Source organism: Somniosus microcephalus, unplaced genomic scaffold (genome assembly GCF_052327205.1).
Source record: "Somniosus microcephalus isolate GS21.2 unplaced genomic scaffold, FLI_Smic_1.0 unresolved_chr7, whole genome shotgun sequence".
NCBI lineage: Eukaryota > Metazoa > Chordata > Chondrichthyes > Squaliformes > Somniosidae > Somniosus > Somniosus microcephalus.
In genome coordinates this window covers 10,310,513-10,335,826 of record NW_028225185.1, presented here as the reverse complement: position 1 = coordinate 10,335,826, position 25,314 = coordinate 10,310,513, and the positions used below count along the sequence as shown (strand labels likewise).

The 25,314-nt window shown below is 49.1% G+C and overlaps 1 protein-coding gene across 4 annotated transcripts in view; it reads left to right on the top strand.

Annotated features, from left to right (window-relative positions):
- bnipl (BCL2 interacting protein like) overlaps window positions 1-25,314 on the top strand; it is a 76,230-nt gene that overhangs the window by 41,993 nt on the left and 8,923 nt on the right. For 3 of the 4 annotated variants that reach the window (XM_085978610.1, XM_085978608.1, XM_085978611.1), the window contains exons 2-8: window positions 5,790-5,885; window positions 6,864-6,934; window positions 9,393-9,620; window positions 15,127-15,300; window positions 17,308-17,410; window positions 20,793-20,924; window positions 23,013-23,099. In XM_085978610.1, the coding sequence (XP_085834736.1) occupies window positions 5,790-5,885; window positions 6,864-6,934; window positions 9,393-9,620; window positions 15,127-15,300; window positions 17,308-17,410; window positions 20,793-20,924; window positions 23,013-23,099 (891 nt within the window). The remainder of the gene's footprint in view (window positions 1-5,789; window positions 5,886-6,863; window positions 6,935-9,392; window positions 9,621-15,126; window positions 15,301-17,307; window positions 17,411-20,792; window positions 20,925-23,012; window positions 23,100-25,314) is intronic. The other variant, XM_085978609.1, reaches the window with a different exon arrangement.

Genomic DNA, 25,314 nt, shown 5'->3' with positions numbered 1-25,314 from the left:
TGCTGGGAGTAGCACGTGACACCACTGAGCAGTCCGATGTGCCATTGGCGGCTGACCGCTCATTGAAATCAAGTGGCCTACAGAAAGAAAGAAAGACTTGGATTTCTCCAGCGCCTTTTACGACCACCGGATGTCCCACAGCGCTTTACAGCCAATGAAGTACTTTTTTTGAAGTGTGGTCACTGTTGTAATGTAGGAAACGCGGCAGCCAATTTGCGCACAGCAAGCTCCCACAAACAGCAATGTGATAATGACCAGATCATCTGTTTTTAGTGATGTTGGTTGAGGGATAAATATTGTCCCAGGACACCGGGGAGAACTCCCCCTGCTCTTCTTCCAATAGTGGCCATGGGATCTTTTACGTCCACCTGAGAGGGCAGACAGGGCTTGGTTTAACGTCTCATCCGAAAGACGGCATCTCCAACAGTGCGGCGCTCCCTCAGTACCGCCCTTCCGACAGTGCGGCGCTCCCTCAGTACCGCCCCTCCGACAGTGCGGCGCTCCCTCAGTACCGCCCCTCCGACAGTGCGGCGCTCCCTCAGTACTGCCCCGCCGACAGTGCAGCGCTCCCTCAGTGCTGCCCCTCCGACAGTGTGGCGCTTTCTCAGTACTGCCCCTCCGACAGTGCGGCGCTCCCTCAGTACTGCCCCTCTGACAGTGTGGCGCTTTCTCAGTACTGCCCCTCCGACAGTGCGGCGCTCCCTCAGTACTGCCCCTCCGACAGTGTGGCGCTTTCTCAGTACTGCCCCTCCGACAGTGCGGCGCTCCCTCAGTACTGCCCTTTCGACGGCGCAGTGCTGGAGAGTTGGCCTAGATTTTTGTGTTCAAGACCCTGGAGTGGGGACTTGAACCCACAACCTTCTGGCGCGGAGACGAGGGTGCTACCTGCTAAGCCATGGCAGAAACTTTCTGCGGAAATTTGGTGCAGGTTTACACCCTGGCTACGCAATGCAGGGACGAGTCTTTTTAGAGAAATGTTCCTTTAAGGTTATTGTAGTGGGCCCATTCAAGAGCGCTTATTGGATCTGGAAGTTTTGACCTTCACTCAGGCTGGTTCTGTCGTAATGGACTAATGAGGTGTTAAATTGACCTGTTTTATCTAAACAAGTACAAGGATAAGTGGTAGTCATGCTCTTTAATGTCTCGTGTTGTGTTTGAGGTAGATGTCAGGTTCCAATGTCAGCCATGGCTCAGGTGGTAGCGCTCTCGTCGGAAGGTTGTAGGTTCAAGCCCCACTCCGGAGCGCCGCACTGTCGGAGGGGCGGTACTGAGGGAGCGCCGCACTGTCGGAGGGGCGGTACTGAGGGAGCGCCGCACTGTCGGAGGGGCGGTACTGAGGGAGCGTCGCATTGTCGGAGGGGCGGTACTGAGGGAGCGCTGCACTGTCGGAGGTGCCGTCTTTCGGACGAGACGTTAAACCGAGGCCCCATCTGCCTTTTCAGATGGACGTAAAAGATCCCACAGCCACTATTGGAAGAAGAGCAGGGGGGAGTTCTCCCCGGTGTCCTGGGGCCAATATTTATCCCTCAACCAACATCACTAAAACAGATGATCTGGACATTGGCACATTGGCTGCCGCGCTTCCTACATTACAACAGTGACTACACTTCAAAAAGTACTTCATTGGCTGTAAAGCGCTTTGGGACGTCCTGAGTCGTGAAAGGCGCTATAGAAATGCAAGTCTTTCTTTTTCTAAGATTGCACAAGTGTAGTTGCTTCCAAGTTTCATTTGTGACTCTAAAAGGAATGCTGTATGTGCGCTGTAATATAAATGGCCTGGTCGGGTGTCAACAGTGGCTCGGTGGGTAGCACTCTCGCCTCGGAGTCAGAAGGTCGTGGGTTCGAGTCCCACTCCAGAGACTTGAGCACAAAATCCAGGATGGCACTCCCATTGCCAGTACTGAGGGAGCGCCGCACTGTCGGAGGTGCCGTCTTTCGGATGAGACGTTCAACCCTCTCGGGTCAGATCGTCTGAATGATGTCGTCAGACCCCAACTTTTGAATCTTAATGGGGCGAGATTGTCATGTGCTGACCAGAACTGCCTGTTAATATAAATTGGCGCGAAGACGGTGAGTGGCACGCTGCTGAGATTTTAACCCCCCTCTCCGCCACGGGACCCGTTCTCATCAGGCAGTGGCGGCGGGGGGGGGCGGGTGGTAAAAAATGTGGGCTTTGATGTCTAGACTCCCACAAGACGGGTGGTCACATGTGCGAGAGACACTGAAAGGAAACATGTAGGTGCAGCAAGCAGTTTAGGAAGGCAAATGGTATGTTGGCCTTCATTGCAAAAGGATTTGAGTACAGGAGCAAGGATGTCTTACTACAGTTATACAGGGCCTTGGTGAGACCACACCTTGCGTATTGTGTGCAGTTTTGGTCGCCTTATCTGAGGAAGGATGTTCTTGCCATGGAGGGAGTGCAGCAAAGATTCACCAGACTGATACCTGGGATGGCAGGGATGACATATGAAGAGAGATTGGGTCGATTGGGCTTATACTCGCTGGAGTTTAGAAGAATAAGAGGGGATCTCATTGAAACTTATAAAATTCTAACAGGACTAGATAGACTAGATGCAGGAAGGATGTTCCCGATGGCGGGGGAGTCCAGAACCAGGGGTCACAGTCTAAGGATAAGGGGTAAGCCATTTAGGACTGAGATGAGGAGGAATTTCTTCACCCAGAGAGTGGTGAACCTGCAGAATTCTCTGCCACAGAAGGCAGCGGAGGCCAATTCATTAAATATATTCAAGAAGGAGTTGGATATATTTCTTAAGGCTAAAGGGATCAAGGGATATGGGGAGAAGGCAGGGACAGAGTACTGAGTTTGGATGATCAGCCATGATCTCATTGAATGGCGGAACAGTTGTTAACTTTCAAAAGGGAATTGGAGAAATACTTGAAAAGGAAAAAAAAATTGCAGAGCTGTGGGGAAAGAGCGAGGGGGAGTGGGACTAATTGGAGAGCTCTTTCAAAGAGCCGGCAAAGGCACGATGGGCCGAATGGCCGCCTCCTGTGCTGTGAGATTCTAAGAGGACAGACGGAATGGTTTTGCAAGAAATGGCTCATTTTATTATCAACTGGCCCCAGAGATTAATTCTTTTTTAAAATTTCATGCCTTTAACACCCACAGCTGTAAAAAGCCAACTTGCTCCTGGGCTCCAGTATTGCTTGTTCTGAAAGCTCGCCGCCTTGCTGCACATTTGAGGAGCAATTTCTACATAATTGATGTCCTGTATTTATGTGGAAGCAGTGACTGGAAATCCTTTTCATTCTTGCCCAAAGCTTGCTTTTAGCTTAATTGTTCTACAATGTAAACAAGCTTGGGCCTGTTGCGTTTGTTTAAGAGAGTGAGATAATTTTTTTAACTCCTTGCCAGTGACGCTGAGAGTTGTTTTTATGCACAGGTTGTCCTAAGGACATAAGAACGTACGAAATAGGAGCAGGAGTCGGCCACTCGGCCCCTCGAGCCTGCTCTGCCATTCAATGAGATCATGGCTGATCTTCTACCTCATCTCCACCTTCCCGCACTAACCCCATATCCAAAAATCTATCTGTCTTGACTATACTCAATGACTCAGCATCCACAGCCCTCTGGGGTAGAGAATTCTAAAGATTCACCGCCCTCTGAGTGAAGAAATTCCTCTTCATCTCAGTCCCAAATGGCCGACTTCTTATTCTGAGACTGTGACCCCTGGTTCTAGACTCCCCCCGCCAGGGGGAACATCCTCCCTGCATCTACCCTGTCATGCCCTGTAAGAATTTTATATGTTTCAATGAGCTCCCCTCTCATTCTTCTAAATTCTAGGGAATACAGGCACAGTCTTCTCAATCTCTCCTCATAGGACAACCCCCCCGATCCCAGGAATCAATCTAGTGAACCTTTGCTGCACTCCCTCTAAGGCAAGTATATCCTTCCTTAAGTAAGGAGACCAAAACTGTCAGGAGCCTTGTCTTGCCTATTGGTGCTAATGCACGAGGGGAAAAATTGTACGACACGGTATTTACAGCCCAGAAACAGGCCATCCGGCCCAACTGGTCTGTGCTGGTGTTTTTGCTCGACACGAGCCTCCTCCCACCCCTCTCCATCTCACCCTATCACCATATCCTTCTATTCCTTCCTCTCTCATGTGTTTCTCTATCTTCCCCTTAAATGCATCGACGCTCTTCGCCTCAACCACTCCCTGTGGTAGCGAGTTCCACATTCTCACCACTCTCTGGGTAAAGAAGTTTCTCCTGAATTCCCCATTGGATTTATTAGTGACTATCTTATATTGACGGCCCCTAGTTCTGGTCTCCCCCACAAGTGGAAACATCTTCTCTACATCTACCCTATTGAACCCTTTCATAATCTTAAAGACCTCGATCAGGTCACCCCTCAGCCTTCCCTTTTCTAGAGATGAGCCCCCCCCCGCAGCCAGTTCAGTCTTTCCTGATAGTTATAACTTGTACTTAAGTAAATACATGTCGTGAGCGGCTCGTCCTCCATTATCTGAAGTTGCCACCACGACCATCAGTGCTCACAGGTACTTTCATCTTATACAGCTCACAATATCCTCTCCAGATACAACCCTTGTTTGGCAGGACAGAATCTACTGCTTGGAAATATATTAGCCGGATACCACGGAGAGCTCCCCTGCTCTTCAAAACAGTGGCCGTGGGATCTTTTACGTCCACCTGAACAGGCAGATGGGGCCTCGGTTTAACGTCTCATCCGAAATTCGGCACTCTGACAGTGCGGCACTCCCTCAGTACTGCCCCTCTGACAGTGCGGCGCTCCCTCAGTACTGCCCCTCTGACAGTGCGGCGCTCCCTCAGTACTGCCCCTCCGACAGTGCGGCGCTCCCTCAGTACTGCCCCTCTGACGGTGCGGCGCTCCCTCAGTACTGCCCCTCCGACGGTGCGGCGCTCCCTCAGTACCGCCCCTCCGACGGTGCGGCGCTCCCTCAGTACCGCCCCTCCGACGGTGCGGCGCTCCCTCAGTACCGCCCCTCCGACGGTGCGGCGCTCCCTCAGTACCGCCCCTCCGACGGTGCGGCGCTCCCTCAGTACCGCCCCTCCGACGGTGCGGCGCTCCCTCAGTACCGCCCCTCCGACGGTGCGGCGCTCCCTCAGTACCGCCCCTCCGACGGTGCGGCGCTCCCTCAGTACCGCCCCTCCGACGGTGCGGCGCTCCCTCAGTACCGCCCCTCCGACGGTGCGGCGCTCCCTCAGTACCGCCCCTCCGACGGTGCGGCGCTCCCTCAGTACCGCCCCTCCGACGGTGCGGCGCTCCCTCAGTACCGTCCCTCCGACAGTGCGGAGCTCCCTCAGTACTGCCCCTCCGACGGTGCGGCGCTCCCTCAGTACCGCCCCTCCGACAGTGCGGCGCTCCCTCAGTACTAGACTGGGAGTGTTGGCCTAGATTATGCGCACGAGTCTCTCGGACTGGGGACTCGAACCCACAACCTTCTGACTCGAAGGCGAGAGAGAGTCCTGAGCCGCGGCTGACACGCGCGTTCTATTCAAACACGTTTGTTTCCAACTCTGGCACCAGTTGAGGCATTTTGTGTGTGCATTCACAGCTGATGGAGCAAGGGGAAGGGCTGGTACAATAACGGAAAGAATCTCAGCCTTTCAGTACTGAATCGCAATGAAAAGTTGCATGCACAAGTATGGGAATCTCGGAAATGCAGCAAATCCTTCTTGGAACCGCTGTTGGTAACTGAGACTCGGTTACAAGTCCTGCCGTAAGGGACGTAACTTGAAATGCTTGGCGAACCACGGCCTCACGGTAATCTTTACCCTTCCAGCCTGCAGAAGGAACGGTTGGACTCTTCCATCGCTGCAGGAGTACGGATCGAGGATATGGAACTTCGAGAAGAGTGGCAGGATGAAGAATTTCCAAAGTAAGAGGACGCCTCCTATGCATTTCTACATTGTGGTGGCCTTAAAGGGGGCGTTTTATTTATCTGGATTTGCCACATATTTTAAGCTGAACGTGATGCCGACGCCTTTAATGTGGTTGTTCCATAAAGTAAAAATCTCTTGCAAGTAAAACTGAAAGGGCTCAATTAGGAAGAAAGGTTGCAGACTAGGCTACAACCCCCTTGAGTATAGAAGATTATAGGGCGATCTAATCGAGGTGTTTAAGATGATTAAAGGATTCGATAGGGTAGAGAGAAAGAAACTATTTCCTCTGGTGGTGGGGGGAGACCAGAACAAGGGGGGCGTCACCTTAAAATTAGAGCCAGGCCGTTCAGGGGTGATGTCGTGGAAGCACTTCTTCACACAATGGGTGGTGGAAATCTGAAACTCTCTTCCCCCTAAAAAGCCGTTGAGGCTGGGGCTCAATTGCAAATTCCAGAGCTGAGCTCGATAGATTTGTGTTGGGTGAGGGGATTAAGGGTGTACGGAACCAAGGCGGGTAGATGGAGTTAAGACACAGATCAGCCGTGATCTGATTGAATGGCTTGAACAGGCTTGAAGGGTTGAATGGCCTCCTCCTGTTCCTAAGCATGAACTCCAGGAGTGGTCTTTGAAACGGGGAGGAGTGAGAGAAGGGCAGAGATCCAATAAAGCAGTAGTTATACAACCGCTCTTCCTTTTCAGTTTACTGGTTGGCTGACGAACTGTAATTCCCGGTAGACCGTGATATCCTTTCGCCCCCTATATAGAGAGTTACCAAATCTTGGCCATGGGACATTCAAAGGGGAAAGTATGAAGTAGCAGCCTCAAGCCAGCACAGGCACGGCGGGCCGAATGGCCTCGTTCTGTGCTGTTAGTTTCTACGATTCTCCCTTTCCACACACTCGAAGAAAGCTAGACTTGCATTTATATAGTGCCTTTCACGGCCTCAGGACTGTTTTTTTAATTCCAATTTGTAGGCCTCTTCCAGAAGATAATGATGTCATGACGGAGGATGAGCTGAATGCCAATACAGATGCCGACAGACCCGGTAATTACGTGGGAAATGAAATTCCTAAAGTGTGAATATCAGTACAAACGCGAGAAAGAGAATTCCTACTCGGGAGCCAGCCACCGCCAGGGGTATTTAGTACTGTTCCTTCAGGCCCGTAATGCGTGGCCTATAGTCCTGATCTCATTCCCTCGCTCTTCAAGCCCCACTCTCCCCTGACGTAACTGTGGTTCCTTTACAAAGCCTAGAGACCCTGGGGGAAAAATTCAGTTGTTTGCGCCTCCCGTTAGCACCTTAAGAGGGCGCTAATGGGGCGCAAAGCCACTAGCGCCCGGGCACGGCGATGTCTGCACCGCTCGCAAAATTAACTAACCATTTTGCAGCGGCGCTAAACACTACCGCCGCGATCTCCTGCGCCAGCAGATCGTGACGTCAGTCGAGTGCGCAACGCCCCGTTAGCGCCCCGGACCGGATATTGAGTGGCGCCCCCTGCCTTACCGCCTGCCGCTAGCAACGACAGGTTGAGGGGAGCGTTATGCTGTCAGAAAGGGACTAGGAGAGCGCTATTTAAAGGCGACCGCTTCCTGCCTTTTTTTGTCAGTGACATTTTTGCACCACGCATTCTGAGAGAGAGAGAGAGACTTCTGGAGCGATTCAACGCTGTGTGAAGGAGTTTTGGGGACTGAGCAGCACTTTGCAGGTTTATTTTGATTTGCCCTTCCTTGCTTCGCCAGCGCTCTGAGGTAGCGCCTCACTCCTTGGCCTTTGCACCTTAAGACAGGGGTGAAGCGCCTGATTTAGCGCTCCAATCACCTCCAGGGGCGATAAAAGCCAAGTTTGTTGTCTGAGGCAATAATTAGCGCCAGGCGCTAAACTTTGCGCACGGCCGATAATGGCGCCCCAAACGGGGCGATACCGAATTTCCCCCCCCCCCCCACCCCCAGGTCTCCCCTGGAATGGTGTGCAATTGTAGAAATGATGCATATGAAGAGAAGGCTGAGAAAAGGCAAGCAAGCCCATTGATGCTCATCCTATCCATTAGGTGCTGTAACCTTCCCAATTACTAGTAATGAAGTGAGTCTCTGTGAACTTTTTTTTCATTCGTTCACGGGGTGTGGCCGTCGCTGGCAAGGCCAGCATTTATTGCCCGTCCCCAATTGCCCTTGAGAAGGTGGTGATGAGCTGCCGTGCAGTGCAGTTAGGTTCCACGATTTTGACCCCGCGACTATGAAGGAACGGCAATATATTTCCAAGTCAGGATGGTGTGTGACTTGGTCTACAGCAAACAGTCTACAGAGTCTATTTAAACAGAGCCTCTATGAACTACAGCAAACAGTACTTGTGACCAAAACTACAGCAAACAGTACTCGTGACCAAAACTACAGCAAACGGTACTCGTGACCAAAACTACAGCAAACAGCACTCATGACCAAAACTACAGCAAACAGTACTCGTGACCAAAACTACAGCAAACGGTACTCGTGACCAAAACTACAGCAAACAGCACTCATGACCAAAACTACAGCAAACAGTACTCGTGACCAAAACTACAGCAAACAGTACTCGTGACCAAAACTACAGCAAAGTCTCCCGATAAAAGCGGGCTTAGTTCTTCAGCAAAATGCAGTGAGTGGAGGGTAGTTACAGAATACAAATTCTGTGCGTAAAATCAATCCCAGTCACTTACAACAGCGCGGTCTCCAGGCGTGATTGGCGGGGGGGGGGGGAATTACCCAATCCTCTCCATTCTGGCCAGGACTTCTGGTGTCACTATATGCAGTCTACTAGTGATGCTAACCCCTGGGGCAGGTAAAAAAAACAAACCTGTGGGAAATTTCAGGAAAAACTCTCCTGAATCCCTTGATTATACGAGGCTCCTTGTAATGTTTTAGCTAGTCTAGAGAGAGCTGTAGTCAGCATCAACCTGTGCCCCAAATACTGTACCTGACCTGGGAGGGCTTGATGTTGATGCAAGAATGCTCCGCTTTCCATTCTAGATCCCTTAGAATCACAGAACAGTACAGCACAGAAGGAGGCCATTCGGCCCATCGAATCTGCGCCGGCTCTTTCGAAGAGCAATCCAGTTAGTCCCACTCCTCCGCTCTTTCCGCATATCCCAGCAATTTTTTTTCTCCTTCAAGTATTTATCCAATTCCCTTTTGAAGGCGACTACTGAATCTGTTTCCACCGCCCTATCGGGCACAGCGTTCTAAAATCCTAACCGCTCGTTCCGTAAAAAGATCTTTCCTCATGTCGCCTCTGGTTCTTTTGCCAATCACCTTAAATCTGTGCCCTCTGGTTGTCGACCCTTCAGTTTCTCTTTATTTACTCTGTCTGAACCCTTCAACGCCTCTATCAAATCTCCTCTTGGCCCCTTCTCTGCTCGAAGGAGAACAACCCCAGCATTACCATGTTCATCTCTCTCCTCTCCCTACAAAAGAAAAGTAATTAAAAAAAACTGTTCATCAAAGTTATCTCTTTTTTATTCCCCCTTCAGTGCCGCCAAACACGCTACAACTCTGCGGGAATAAACACAAGAAACGCCTCCTTGCGCCGGCAATCAGTTTGAACCTGGAAGGTAACGAAGAGACGACGCGTTCCGGGGAGAGGACCCCGGATGACCTGGAAGGGGATTCCTACGATATAAACGTAGATGACTTAGAAACTCCTTCAGATAGTGAATCTTTCGAGATGCCGGAGAATGGTAATGAGTTTGAGTGGGAAGGTAAACAAACGAATCAATGCCTGATCAATTCTCTTAATCACGTTTTCTGTACGACTTTCTGCTTTCACCTCTCTCTCTCTCTCTTCCTCCATTCAGGCGTAGTAAAGTGCCGATGTTAGTCAGACTTGTTTTTGTGATGTTAGTAGGCATGGCGCTACCAGTTTCTCCTACATAGAAACATAGAAGATGGGAGCAGGAGTAGGCCATTCGGCCCCTCGAGCCTGTTCCGCCATTTAATGAGATCATGGCTGATCATGCAAATTCAGTACCCTGTCCCTGCTTTCTCCCCATATCCCTTGATCCCCCTTAGCCTTAAGAAATATATCCAACTCCTTCTTGAATATATTTAACGAATTGGCCTCAACTGCCTTCTGCGGTAGAGAATTCCACAGATTCACCACTCTCTGGGTGAAGAAATTCCTCCTCATCTCTGTCCTAAATGGCCGACCCCTTCTCCTGAGACTATGCCCCCTAGTTCTGGACTCTCCAGCCAGGGGGAAACAACCTCTCAGCATCTACCCTGTCAATCCCCTTCAGAATCTTGTATGTTTCAATGAGATCACCTCTCATTCTCCTAAACTCCAGAGAGTATTCCACGGGGAATGTCCGGCAGATGCCATGTTCTCTACTTCAACCACTGCAGCTGGGGACTAGGAGACGCACACCTTACAACAATGTGCAAAGCAATAATCTGTGCGACAGTGCAGTCAGTTCCTTGTATTTTCTCCCCGGCCTTTTAACTGTGCTGGGTCTGGGGAGAGCAGCTCCCAAAATGGAAACACGCTGCTGCGTACGGGCGAGATTTTGAGCACTGTAAAGGGGCGCCTGGTCAATGCACAACATTTTCGATCGCAGTGAGCTTGAGTCCCGATGCTAATTTGTGACCAGATATAATGGAGTCAGCAACTTTGCTCCGAGCACAGCCAGAAAATTGGGAGACCCGGGGACACCTATTGTCGCTGCTGGCGGATTTACATGGCCAGTAGGTTTAGAACCATCGACTGATTGGGGGTGGTGTATTGGGCACCTATTTCGCACCAGTCCTGAAGGAGTGAGCAAGATGCTACCAGACCTTTATCAATGTTCCAGACACACAAACGACCCAAGGACTGTTGGGGCACTGATTCCCTCCTGTGTGCGCGCGTGTCGGGGTGTGTGTGTCTCAGCCGTGGCTCAGTGGGTAGCTCTCTCTCGCCTCCGAGTCTGAAGGTTGTGGGTTCGAGCCCCCACTCCAGAGACTTGAGCCCATAATCCAGGCTGACACTCCCAGTGCCAGTACTGAGGGAGCGCCGCACTGTCGGAGGGGCGGTACTGAGGGAGCGCCACACTGTCGGAGGGGCAGTACTGAGGGAGCGCCGCACTGTCGGAGGGGCAGTACTGAGGGAGCGCCGCACTGTCGGAGGGGCTGTACTGAGGGAGCGCCGCACTGTTGGAGGGGCGGTACTGAGGGAGCGCCGCACTGTCGGAGGGGCAGTACTGAGGGAGCACCGCACTGTCGGAGGGGCTGTACTGAGGGAGCGCTGCATTGTCGGAGGGGCGGTACTGAGGGAGCGCTGCATTGTCGGACGCGCTGTCTTTCGGATGAGACGTTAAACCGAGGCTCCGTCTGCCCTCTCTGATGGATGTAAAATATCCCACGGCCACTATTGGAAGGAGAACAGGGGGAGTTCACCCCGGTGTCCTGGGTCAATATTTATCTCTCAACCAACATCACTAAAAACAGATGACCTGGTCGTTATGACATTGTTGTTTGTGGGAGCTTGCTGTGTGCAAATTGGCTGCCGCTTTTCCTACATTGCAACAGTGACAGTACTTCATCGGCTGTAAAGCGCTTTGGGACGTCTAGATGTCGTGAAAGGCACTGTAGGAATCCAAGTTCTTTCCTTTTGTTACCACCCCACCCCCAGTATTATTTTTGCACAAATTAAAACAATCCACTAGTCATGGAAGCCTGTCTTGCCACTGGTCCGATTTCCTCCCCTGCTCTCTGACATATTGCGAGGTACGATGCCCTGCATGGCAGCACCCTTCAAGCAAGAGCCAAGACAGTGAGCATCAGTAAAGCTGTTCACCGTGGGCAATCAGAGCTGGTCTGCACATTTGTCACTGGATTTGTGGCAGGAATTCTGGTTGACTCCTCTCTCCGCCCTTCTGGCAAGCTGAGGCCCAATTACAGCAACCGTACCAGCCAGCTGAGATCAGGCAACTCAACACTGTGATCACAGATCATACCTGGAACTATCCTTGGAATTCTCTACCCCACAGGGCTGTGGAGGCTCAGTCGTTGAGTATATTCAAGGCTGAGATCGAGAGATTTTTGGACTCGAGGGATATGGGGATCGGGCGGGAAGGTGGAGCTGAGGTCGAAGATCAGCCACGATCTGACTGAATGGCGGAGCAGGCTCGAGGGGCCGTATGGCCGACTCCTGCTCCTGTTCTTATGGGACCTTCTCAGTCTCTCTCGTCAGTACCTGCCAGGTAGTACAATCATCCACTGAGCCATGAGGGGGCGGAGGCTGGGGGCTGCAGTTTTGGATGAACTCGCGACTGACCAAGCGGTAAAAAGAGGGGCGAGCAGAGAATAATGGCAGCTTTTTATTTCGCATTCGGTCACAAAATCTTCCTTGTGATTCAAACTTCATCGGCGCAGGCCACGTCTAAACAACTATCGTCGTTTTTTTTCTTGAGCCGGGCCAATATTTATCCCCTCAACCGACGTCACTAAAACAGATGATCTTGTTTGCTGTTTGTGGGAGCGTGCTGTGCACAAATTACAGCAGCGACTACACTTCAAAAAAAAAAAGTACTTGATTGGCTGTAAAGCGCTTTGGGACGTCCTGTGGACGTGCGAGGCGCTGGATAAATGCAGGTTCTTTCTTTCTTAGTAGATAGTGCACGTGCGGAGGCCGGTTTTGGTCCTAGCTGGTCACCAGCTGGTACCACCCAACTGAAGCTTGGTACTTGAAGCAATGTAGGGCATGAAGTGAAGATTATACGGGAGTGACATTTGGGGGAAGAGGGAAAAAAAACGGTGAGAGATGCACGTATGTTCACTTACACATCCCAGGTAAAACGATTTGATGCATTCTGCCCCACCCCATTTTAAGCTTATGACTGCGTCCGCTTAATGCAGATTCGGACTTGTTGATTTGTGGACTGATTTTTGTCACTTTCAATGCGCCAACAGTGATTTCTTTGCATGCACAGCCAATCGAAAGCGCTCTTGCGTGTATCAGCCGTGCCCCGGCCAATCAAAAGCATTCTTGCACACAGCACCCTTTGTGACATCTGATTACTTCCTGTGATCGTCTAATTGATATTTGTTGAACTTGAAATTGATTTTGATTCTTGCCATTGCGTGCTATTTCAATAGTTATTTATTCTATGAATTGAAAAATAATTTTGTATTTTGAAAAATATATAATTCAACTTTTTATCCTTCAACTGGTCTTGTAATGACTGTTTCTACTCCCCCACTACCAGCATTTTTAAAAACTTGAGTGACTGCTGCCAATGAACTGGAAGCTGTGCAGAAGCGTCTGCACATAAATCTGTGGTGGTTTAATTATTAATGCATAATAATATCGTAATATCGCATAAATCTGTGGAGCACTGGGTTGGTTTCATAAGAACATAAGAATTAGGAGCAGGAGTCGGCCTTTCGCCCCCTTGAGCCTCCTCCGCCATTCAATAAGATCGTGGCTGATCTTCGACCTCAACTCCACTTTCCCGCACTACCCCCATATCCCTTGATTCCCTTAAGATTCAAAAATCTATCGATCTCTGACTTGAATATACTCAATGACTGAGCATCCACAGCCCTCTGGGGTAGAGAATTCCAAAGATTCACCACCCTCGGAGTGAAGAAATTCCTCCGCATCTCAGTCCTCAATGGCCGACCCTTATTCTGAGACTGTGACCCCTGGTTCTAGACTCCCCAGCCAGGGGAAACATCCTCCCTGCATCTACCCTGTCAAGCCCTGTAAGAATTTTGTATGTTTCAATGAGATCCCCTCTCATTCTTCTAAACTCCAGAGAATATAGGCCTAGTCTACTCAATCTCTCCTCATAGGACAATCCCCCCATCCCAGGAATCAGTCTGGTGAACCTTCGCTGCACTCCCTCTATGGCAAGTATATCCTTCCTTAGGTAAGGAGACCAAAGCTGTACACAGTACTCCAGGTGTGGTCTCACCAGGGCCCTATATAATTGCCCTAAGACGTCTTTACTCTTATACTCAAATCCTCTTGTAATAAAGGCCAACATACCATTTGCTTTCCCAATTGCTTGCTGTACCTGCATGTTAACTTTCAGTGATTCGTGTACAAGAACACCCAGGTCCCTCTGAACACCAACATTTCCCAATATCTCGCCATTTAAAAAACTCTCTGCTTTTCTAGTTTTCCTACCAAAAGTGGATAACTTCACATTTCTCCACATTATATTCCATTTGCCATGTTCTTGCCCACTCACTATGTATAATAATTTCGCGGGGGGGATGAAGGGTTGCTGGAGATTTATTTGTTTGGAGCGCGAGCTCAGTGTGAAGGGAAAGGAGAAGAAAATTATTAAAAATTGTATGTAATTTTTCGCGGTGCAGATTTCCGTTTCCTGACGCGACTCTGTTTGGCAGTAGCGAGGTCTTTTAACCCCCCCTCCCCTTCCTTTCTCTCTGGGAGTGCTCCCTTTGTGATGGTGATTGTTATAAATCTCATCATCATGAAGAAACTACTCATGAAATAACACTGGACGGCCAGCTGGTGGCGCCGTCCAAGGAGTATAAATACTCGAGCGTGGGCCCCAGCTTGCTCAGGGACATTTTGTAAGACAGGAACTAGTGAAGTACAACTAGACCGCCATGTTCTGAAACAAGTTGATTAAAGCCTTGCTTTATACTCGAACCAAGTGCGTAGTGAGTTTTATTACGTTAGTGATGATATCTTCTTTTCAGTTAGCGGACAACCAAGAAAAAGCTGAAACTGTGCACGAGCAAGCAATCATTTTGTTGGCAGCAGTCGCGATCATTTAAAAAAAAATGCCCTTTACCTTCATTATCCGCGTGTCAAATTTATCGGGAAGCATTTCCCCGGGAGCTGGGGGCGGGTTGGGGAGAGCAGCAGGAGTCGAGATGTCCAAGCCAGGAGAGCAGTGGCGATCGGGGACCAGACTTGGCTCGGGTTGCATGCTCAAACCTACCTGCCTGCCAAGCCATCCTGCCCGACGAGACGCACATCCCTCAGGATGTGCCCGCGTTAAAATGGTTGCAGTGGAGGAGTAATGTACAAGAAGGACAAAAAGAGTAATTTTATTTTGCTCAAAATGTGGTTGGTACTGTCACGTTTCATGCAGAGGAAGTCCTGCATAGGACATTTGCAAGTATGGTATTGGTGCAGCGTATCGTATGCGAGTTGACTAAGGATTCGTCAGATCCTTATTCTGCGTCCTCGCTCTCTCTCTCTGGGGCTAAACGCTGCTGTCTTGTCCTTTTTTTTTCTTATCTGGACAGATGATCTGCCACGGGTGTATCGCTCGCTATCCGATACGGAGAGCTTCCAGGGGCACGTAACGGATGAAGAGACGGAAGACGGCAAGCTGTGGAGGGTCTTCCACATCGGGGAGCAGGAGTATCGGGTGGACTTGACTGCCGTGGATCCGTACAAGGCGGTTGTCTCTCACGGAGGTGAGGCTCCTGCTTTGAGGACAGGTTTGATTTGAAAAGTACCTCTGAACTGGCTAAACCTGCAAGCCGAAGGTTGCTGTCTCTCACGGGGTGAGGTGCAGGAGGCAATAGTTTACAAAAATTAACACCGCACCTTGAGTATTGTGTGCAGTTTTGGTCGCCTTATCTGAGGAAGGATGTTCCTGCCATGGAGGGAGTGCAGCGAAGATTCACCAGACTGATACCTGGGATGGCAGGAATGACGTATGAGGAGAGATTGGGTCGATTGGGCTTATACTCACTGGAGTTTAGCAGAATGAGAGGGGATCTCATTGAAACTTATAAAATTCTGACAGGACTGGACAGACTGGATGCAGGAAGGATGTTCCTGATGGCGGGGGAGTCCAGAACCAGGGGTCACAGTCTAAGGATAAGTGGTAAGCCATTTAGGACAGAGATGAGGAGGAATTTCTTCACCCAGAGAGTGGTGAACCTGTGGAATTCTCTACCACAGAAGGCAGTGAAGGCCAATTCATTAAATATATTCAAGAAGGAGTTAGATATATTTCTTAAGGCTCTAGGGATCAAGGGATATGGAGAGAAAGCAGGGACAGGGTACTGAGTTTGGATGATCAGCCATGATCTCATTGAATGGCGGAACAGGCTTGAGGGGCTGAATGGCCTCCTCCTGCTCCTATCTTCTATGTTTCTATGTTAAACTGCTGTGTATTTTTGGATGCATTTTTGTTGAATTTCCATTTTTTTCCCTCAGTCAAGGGATATGGGGATCAGGCGGGAAGGTGGAGTTGAGGTGGAAGATTAGCCATGATCTTACTGAATGGTGGAGCGGGCTCGAGGGGCTGTAGGGCCGACTCCTGCTCCTATTTCTTATGTTCTCCCTCTCCTAAAACTGCTGGTTTGTTCTGGCGTGCACATCCGTGGTTATTAGCCACTCGCCATGTGTGAGCCGAGACAGTTGAGCGTTGATGGGCTATTCGACTGTTGAAGGTATCACAGCCAAGCCTGATCTTTGTTCTCACTCAGTGTCCGCACGCTTGCACTTTCTAGCAGGATTTAGTGATTAAGTTAGGATCTTTTACCAATGGTTTCAAATCGAAGACCTCCGGTTATTGACCCACTCACCAGAGGGAATTGTTTTTTCTCCGTCTACTCTATCCAAACCCCTCATCATCTTGAAAACCTCCATCCGGTCACCTCTTGACCTTCTCTGTTCCAAGGAGAAGAGTCCTAACTAGAAGTCCCTTGTTATAAATCTCATCATCATAAAGAAACTACTCACGAAATAACACTGGACGGCCAGCTGGTGGCGCCGTCCAAGGAGTATAAATACTCGGGCGTGGGCCCAGCTTGCTCAGGGACATTTTGTAAGACAAGGAACTAGTGAAGTACAACTAGACCTCCATGTTTTGAAACAAGTTGATTTAAAGTCTTGCTTTATACTCAAACCAAGTGTGTACAGGAAACTTTCGATTTACCAGCACCTAAATAACCGGAAATCTCAGTTAACCGGCAAAATTCAGGAGTAGGTTCAGGTAACTTTTATTACTTGCCTTGCCCCATGTGTTGCTGTGCAAGGGTGTGGCTGCAGCTGTTGCTAAGCTACAGAGACGCTTGCAACTTGTGGCCATTGTTTTGAACCTGTTGCTAAGCAACAGGGTTTGTTGCTTTATACGGAGCTTTTGGCTCCGTATCTTTTACTATAGCGCTCGGTGATCCGGAATTTTTGATGAACCGGCACCACGTCGGTCCCGTCCGTGCCGGATTAAAAAAAAGTTTCCTGGAGTGAGTTTTATTACGCCATCCCTCATCCCTGGTAACATTCTGGTGAACCTCCTCTGCACCCTCTCCAAGGCCTTTACATCTTTCCTGAAGTGTGCGGTGCCCAGAACTGTCCACAACACTCCAGCTGAGGCCTAACCAGTGATTTTATAAAGTTCTATCCAAAGTGGACGGGGTGGGGAAAGGCGAGGGATCTGACCAGATAAGTAATCTTTTTCTTTCTTTCAGGTTGCTTTGGCGAGAGTTTAACTGCAATCATTGTGTTCTCCTCGTGCTACTTGCCTGAGAGTAGTCGCCCTGACTATGAGAATGTAATGGAAAATCTCTTTAGGTAATGACCAGAGTCTTTTAAAATCCTGATTTTCCTCTTCTTCAGTTTTGATTGCTTGCCTTTGACGTGATGTTACCTAAGAACATAAGACAGTAGGAGCAGGAGTCGGCCATTCGGCCCCTTCGAGCCTGCTCTGCCATTCACTAAGATCATGGCTGATCTTCGACCTCATCTCCACTTTCCTGCACTATCCCCATATCCCTTAACATTCATAAATTTATCGATCTCTGTCTTGAATATACTCAACGACTGAGCCTCCACAGCCCTCTGTGGTAGAGAATTCCACAGGTTCACCACCCTCTGGGTGAAGAAATTCCTCCTCATCTCAGTCCTAAATGGCTTACCCCTTATCCTTAGACTGTGACCCCGGGTTCTGGACTCCCCCGCCATCGGGAACAGCCTTCCTGCATCCAGTCTGTCCAGTCCTGTTAGAATTTTATAAGTTTCAATGAGATCCCCTCTCATTCTTCTAAACTCCAGCGAGTATAAGCCCAATCGACCCAATCTCTCCTCATACGTCATTCCTGCCATCCCAGGTATCAGTCTGGTGAATCTTCGCTGCACTCCCTCCATGGCAAGAACAGGAGGGAGACCGTTCAGCCCCTCGAGCCTGCTCCGCCATTCAGTCAGATCACGGCTGATCTGTATCTTAACTCCATCGACCCGCCTTGCTTCCGTAACCCTTAATCCCCATACCCAACAAATCTATCGATCTCGGTTTTGAAATTTCCAATTGATCCCCCCAGCCTCAACAGCTTTTTGGGGGAGAGAGTTCCAGATTTCCACCCCCCTTTGTGTGAAGAAGTGCTTCCTGACATCACCCCTGAACGGCCTGGCTCTAATTTTAAGGTTACGCCCCCTTGTTCTGGACTCCCCCCCCCCCCCCCCCCCCCCCCCCACCAGAGGAAATAGTTTACGTAAGAACATAAGACAGTAGGAGCAGGAGTTGGTCATTTGGCTCCTCGAGCCTGCTCCGCCATTCAATAAGATCATGGCTGATCTTCGACCTTATCTCCACTTTCCTGCACTAGCCCCATATCCCTTAACATTCATAAATTTATCGATCTCTACCTTGAATATACTCAACGACTGAGCCTCCACAGCCCTCTGGGGCAGAGAATTCCAAAGATTCACCACCCTCTGAGTGAAGAAATTTCTCCTCATCTCGGTCCTCAATGGCCAACCTCCAATTGCCGCTAAACTGTCCATGTTACGAAGAAGGGCGAGACGTGGGGGGGGGTGGTGGGGAAATACAAATATTACACTGATGCAGTCAAGGGCATGCCGAAATAAATTTTGTTTCAATCTACTTCCTTGTGAGCACTAGTCAACAGCATAAAAGCATTCATAGTTCAGCCAGTCTTTCTTGGTGATGAGCAGTGAGGGAAATGGAGGAGGCCATTCAGCCCCTCGAGCCTGTTCTGCCATTCAGTTCGATCATGGCGGATCTGTATCTTAACTCCGCTTACCCGCCTTGGTTCCTTATCCCTTAATACCCTTGCCTAACAAAAATCTATCGATCTCAGTCTTGACATTTTCAATTGACACCCCCCACCCCCCAGCCTCAGCAGATTTTTGGGGGAGATAGTTCCAGATTTCCACCCCCCTTTGTGTGAAGAAGTGCTTCCCGACATCACCCCTGAACGGCCTGGCTCTACTTTTAAGGTTACGCCCCCTTTTACTGGACTCCCCCCGCCCCCCACCAGAGGAAATAGTTTCCCTTGATCTACCCTATCGAATCCTTTAATCGTCTTAAACACCTCGATTAGATCACCCCTTAATCTTCTATACTCGGAGCCTAGTCTAAGCAACCTTTCCTTCTAATTTAGCCCTTTTAGTTTTACTTGCAAGAGATTATTAATTTATGGAACAACCACTTTAAAGGGGTCGGCATCACGTTGAACTTTCACTCAGAAATACGTGGCGATTCCAGATAAACAAAATGTCCCCTTTAAGGCTACCACAATGTCGAAATGCATAGAAGGCGTCCTCGTACTTTGGAAGCTCTTCATCCTGCTACTCTTCTCGGAGTTCCATATCCTCGATCCGTACTCCTGCAGAGTTCGGGGAGTCCAACCGTTCCTTCTGCAGGCTGGAAGAGTAAAGATTACCGTGAGGCAGTGGTTCGCCAACTGTAGGGGGTGGGGGGGGTCACATGCAGATCAAAAGGAGGGAGGAGTACGACAGCATTTCGAGTTACGTCTCTAATGGCAGGACTTATAAATGACCTTGGTTACCAACAGCAGATCCAAGAAGGATTTGCTGTACTTCCATGGTTCCCATACTTGTGCCCTTTGTTCTGGACTCCTCCACGAGGAAATAGTTTCTCTCTATCTACAGTTGTTTCCCCCTGGCTGCAGAGTCTAGAGCTGAAGGTCATAGTCTCAGGATAAGGGGTCGGCCATTTAGGACTGAGATGAGGAGGAATTTCTTCACTCAGAGGGTGGTGAATCTTTGGAATTCTCTGCCCCAGAGGGCTGTGGAGGCTCAGTCGTTGAGTCTATTCAAGGCTGAGATCGAGACCTGGGTGTCCTTGTGCACCAGTCGCTGAAGGTAAGCATGCAGGTGCAGCAGGCGGTTAAGAAGGCAAATGGTATGTTGGCCTTCGTAGCGAGAGGATTCGAGTACAGGAGCAAGGATGTCTTGCTGCAGTTGTACAGGGCCTTGGTGAGACCACGCCTTGAGTATTGTGTGCAGTTTTGGTCGCCTTATCTGAGGAAGGATGTTCTTGCCATGCAGGGAGTGCAGCGAAGATTCACCAGGCTGATACCTGGGAAGGCAGGAATGACGTATGAGGAGAGATTGGGTCGATTGGGCTTATATTCGCTGGAGTTTAGAAGAATGAGAGGGGATCTCATTGAAACTTATAAAATTCTAACAGGACTAGACAGACTAGATGCAGGAAGGATGTTCCCAATGGCGGGGGAGTCCAGAACCAGGGGTCACAGTCTAAGGATAAGGGGTAAGCCATTTAGGACAGCGATGAGGAGGAATTTCTTCACCCAGAGAGTGGTGAACCTGTGGAATTCTCTACCACAGAAGGCAGTTGAGGCCAATTCATTAAATATATTCAAGAAGGAGTTGGATATATTTCTTAAGGCTAAAGGGATATGGGGAGAAGGCAGGAACAGGGTACTGAATTTGGATGATCAGCCATGATCTCATTAAATGGCGGAGCAGGCTCGAGGAGCCGAATGGCCTACTCCTGCTCCTAATTCTTATGTTCTTATTCCGCATTTAACTTGAGTGAACTGAAAGCACTAAATGCTGGGTGGCAAAAATGGGGGCGGGGGGGGAATTATAATTTTCAGCACTGGCTTCCTTTACCTTGATGAGTATAAAGATTCGATAGAGAGATGACAATAGTGTTCTGTCCCCTCAGGTATGTTATTGGGACTCTGGAATTGTTGGTGGCTGAAAATTATATTATTGTCTATTTAAACGGTGCCACAACTCGCAACAGGGTGCCATCAATCAGCTGGTTGAAGCAGTGTTACCAGACCATTGACCGGAGGTAAGCTTTTTGTTGCCAGAATCAGTTAAGAACAGACTGATGTGATCAGAAAACCAATGTGAGTTTCAAAAAGAAAGGAGTTCCTCGGAAAGGGAATAAAGGGCTATTAGTTCTAGATTCCTGGTATCCATTGTCCAGAAACTTAACTGGATCAGCCACATAAATACTGTGACTACAAGAGCAGGTCAGAGGTTGGGTATTCTGCGGGGAGTGACTCACTGCCTGACTCCCCAAAGCCTTTCCACCATCTACAAGGCACAAGTCAGGAGTGTGATGGAATACTCTCCACTTGCCTGGATGAGTGCAGCTCCAACAACACTCAGGAAGCTCGACACCATCCAGGACAAAGCAGCCCGCTTGATTGGCACCCCATCCACCACCTTAACCATTCGCTCCCTCCACCACCGGTGCACCGTGGCTGCAGTGTGTACCATCTACAAGATGCACTGCAGCAACTCGCCAAGGCTTCTTCAGCAGCACCTCCCAAACCCACGGCCTCTTCCACCTAGAAGGACAAGGGCAGCAGGCGCATGGGAACACCATCACCTCCAAGTTCCCCTCCAAGTCACACACCATCCTGACTTGGAAATATATCGGCTGTTCCTTCATCGTCGCTGGGTCAAAATCCTGGACACTCCCTCCCTATCCCACAATACTGAGGCCATGCTGAAGAAGGCACACCAGCGCCTCTACCCTCAACGGTGCCTGAGGAAATGCGGCATAAGCACACAGTGGCTTGTGGACTTTTACCGCGGCACCATAGAGAGTGTCCTGACGGGTGGTGTCAATGTGTGGTACGGTAACACCACTGCACAGGACAGGAAAGCCATCCAGAGGGTTGTGAGGACGGCAGAAAAGATCATCGGGTGTGCACTTCCGTCCATCGAGGAGATCTTCCAGACCAGGTGTCGGAACAAGGCCCGCTCCATCATCCAGGACCCCAATCACCCTGGGCACGAACTGTTCTCCCTCCTGCGGTCCGGCCGTCGGTACCGCAGCATCCGAACCAGGACCAGCAGGTTCAAGAACAGTTTCTACCCACAGGCAGTGCGCCTACTGCACTGCTAACCGCACTGCCCCACATATCGTAGTCACATTCTCCCCCCCCCACCCTGGAACTATATCACATGAACCGTGAGCGCACAGGAACATTCTTGATCACTGGACTGTGTGCACATAGGACTCTTGTACCTCAACCTTAACTTATAACTTAATAACTTATAACTCATTTGTACATTGCACACTGCATTTTAACTTATACAAATATATATATTATACTTATACTACCATATACTTATATTATATTATTATTACTTCCAGTGGTAATAGAGGCTTTTTGCACAATTCATCATATCCTGCAACTTGGACTGTCATTGCTATACTTATTTGCTTATTTTTTCTATATTTATACTTGTTTTTACTTTTGCTTTTTATATTTTTACTTATATTGTGGGAGGGAGTGGGGAGTAAGCATTCCATTGTACCAGTTACATATGGCAATAAAATAATCTTGAATCTTGAATCCTAACAGCACTGTGGGAGCACCTTCACCACACAGACTGCAGCGGTTCAAGAGGACGGCTCACCACAACCATCTCGAGGGCAATTAGGGATGGGCAATAAATGCTGGCGTTGCCAGCGACGCCCACATCCCATCAACAAATTTTTAAAATCCTGATCGGAGGCTTTGGAAGGGGGCGGCTAGATGGGCCATTGGTCGTCTACCTGAAACGTTACTATATTGGAAAGTAGGGAGATGGGGTCGCGGCAGTTTGTAGTTCTCGTTTTATTGATTGCTCTGGGGAAATGGGGTTGACTTTATTAGTTTGAGAAATCAAAGTCAAGAGTCTGGGCCTGTGAATCAGGAAGTGGTGGCTCCGTGATATCAGGTTGGAAAGGATTGCAGATGAAATGAATAGTAGACAGAGAGAAGTAAGGAGTTACAATCTGAGGTTTGGGGAATGAATGAAATGATACAGCGAATCTTTTTGATAATGGTTTTAAGAATAAGCATTAGATAAATTCACCCATTAGCAGATTTGTTCCTGAAATTAATGATTCCTTTTCAAAACTTACTTTCCTCAATAGGTTACGGAAAAACTTGAAATCTCTCATTGTGGTCCATCCATCGTGGTTCATTAAGGTGATATTAGCTATTACCCGGCCTTTTATAAGGTAAGAGACCTTTCTTTTACCCCACTCATTCTCTCTTGATTACAAAGGGTTTGAAGTATAAGAGTAAAGAAGTCTTACTGCAATAATATAGGGCCTTGGTGAGACCACACCTGGAGTATTGTGTACAGTTTTGGTCTCCTTACCTAAGGAAGGATATACTTGCCATAGAGGGAGTGCGACGAAGGTTCACCAGACTGATTCCTGGGATGGCGGGATTGCCCTATGAGGAGAGATTGAGTAGAGTAGGCCTATATGCAGGAAGGATGTTCCCGATGGCCGGGGAGTCCAGAACCAGGGGTCACATTCTAAGGATAAGGGGTAAGCCATTTAGGACTGAGATGAGGAGGAATTTCTTCACCCAGAGAGTGGTGAACCTGTGGAATTCTCTACCACAGAAGGCAGTTGAGGCCAATTCATTAAATATATTCAAGAAGGAGTTAGATATATTTCTTAAGGCTAAAGGGATCAAGGGATATGGGGAGAAGGCAGGGACAGGGTACTGAATTTGGATGATCAGCCATGATCTCATTGAATGGCGGAGCAGGCTCGAGGGGCCGAATGGCCTACTCCTGCTCCTATCTTCTATGTTTCTATGTATATTCCCTAGAGTTTAGAAGAATGAGAGGTGAACTTATTGAAATATATAAAATTCATAAGGGGCTTGACAGGTTAGATGCTGGGAATATGTTTCCCCTGGCTGGGGAGTCCAGATCTCGGGGGTCACAGTCTCAGAATATGGAGTCGACCATTTAGGACTGAGATGAGGAGAAATTTCTTCACTCAGAGGGTTTGGAATTCTCTACCCCAGAGAGCTGTGGCTGCTCAGTCGTTGAGTATTTTCAAGACAGAGGTAGATACTAAGGGAATCGCGAGATATGGGGATAGTGCGGGAAGGTGGAGTTGAGGTAGAAGATCAGCCATGATCTTATTGAATGGCGGAGCAGGCTCGAGGGGCCGAGTGGACTACTCCTGCTCCTATTTCTTATGTTAATGGCCTCCCACAGTGTATGGGAACCCATTGCCACTCTGGGGTAAGGGCAGGATGAGAGAGGATTGGTTTTTATTTGTGTCAATGAGTTGCATAAGAACATAAAATCCAGAGCGAGAAAAGACCATTTGTCCCAACGCGCCTCTTCCAACCAGAGTCCGGTATGATCACTCTAGCATGGGCTTCGCTCCCATATCACCTGTTGATCACCTGCCGAGCTTCTTCTACCTTCCCTTGAGCGGGAAAAGAAAATCTATTAATATCTCTTTAGACCCTCAGTCCCCATCATTGTGTGCAATGATGTTAGTTGTGTCTGCTGTGGCTCAGTGGGTAGCACTCTCACTGTGGTTCAGAATGTGAGAAGTCACACAACACCAGGTTATAGTCCAACAGCTTTATTTGAAATCACAAGCTTTCGGAGCGCTGCTCCTTCGTCAGGTGAAGTGAAGAGAAGCATACAGGCACAGCATATATAGTCAGAGAACACTGCCAGATGATTACAGGTAATCTTTCTACCTGCCCTTTATCACACCTCGGCAGAGAGATAATCACAGCAATCAAAGGTGTGAATGGTGTCCAAACAGACCAAATGACCTGTTTGGACACCATTCACACCTTTGATTGCTGTGATTATCTCTCTGCCGAGGTGTGATGAAGGGCAGTTAGAAAGATTACCTGTAATCATCTGGCAGTTTTCTCTGACTATATATGCTGTGCCTGTATGCTTCTCTTCACTTCACCTGATGAAGGAGCAGCGCTCCGAAAGCTTGTGATTTCAAATAAAGCTGTTGGACTATAACCTGGTGTTGTGTGACTTCTCACTTTTGTCCACCCCAGTCCAACACTGGCATCTCCTCATCATGTGGTTCAGAAGGTGGTGGGTTCAAGTCCCACTCCAGATACTTGAGCACAAAAATCTAGGCTGATGCTCCCAGTGAGCGCTGCACTGCCCGAGGTGCCGTCCTTCGGATGAAATGTCAAACCAAAGTCCCGTCTGCCCTCTCGGGTGGACTTAACAGATTCCGCGGCCACTATTTCGAAGAAAAGCGGGGTGGGGGGGGGGGCGTTCTCCCCGGTGTTCTGGCCACCATTTATCCCTCAATCAACATCACTAAACACATGATCTGGTTCTTGCCTCATTGCTGTTTGTGGGAGCTTGCTGTGTGCAAATTGGCTGCTGCGTTTCCTACATTACAATAGTGGCTACACTTCAAAAAAAGTACTTTA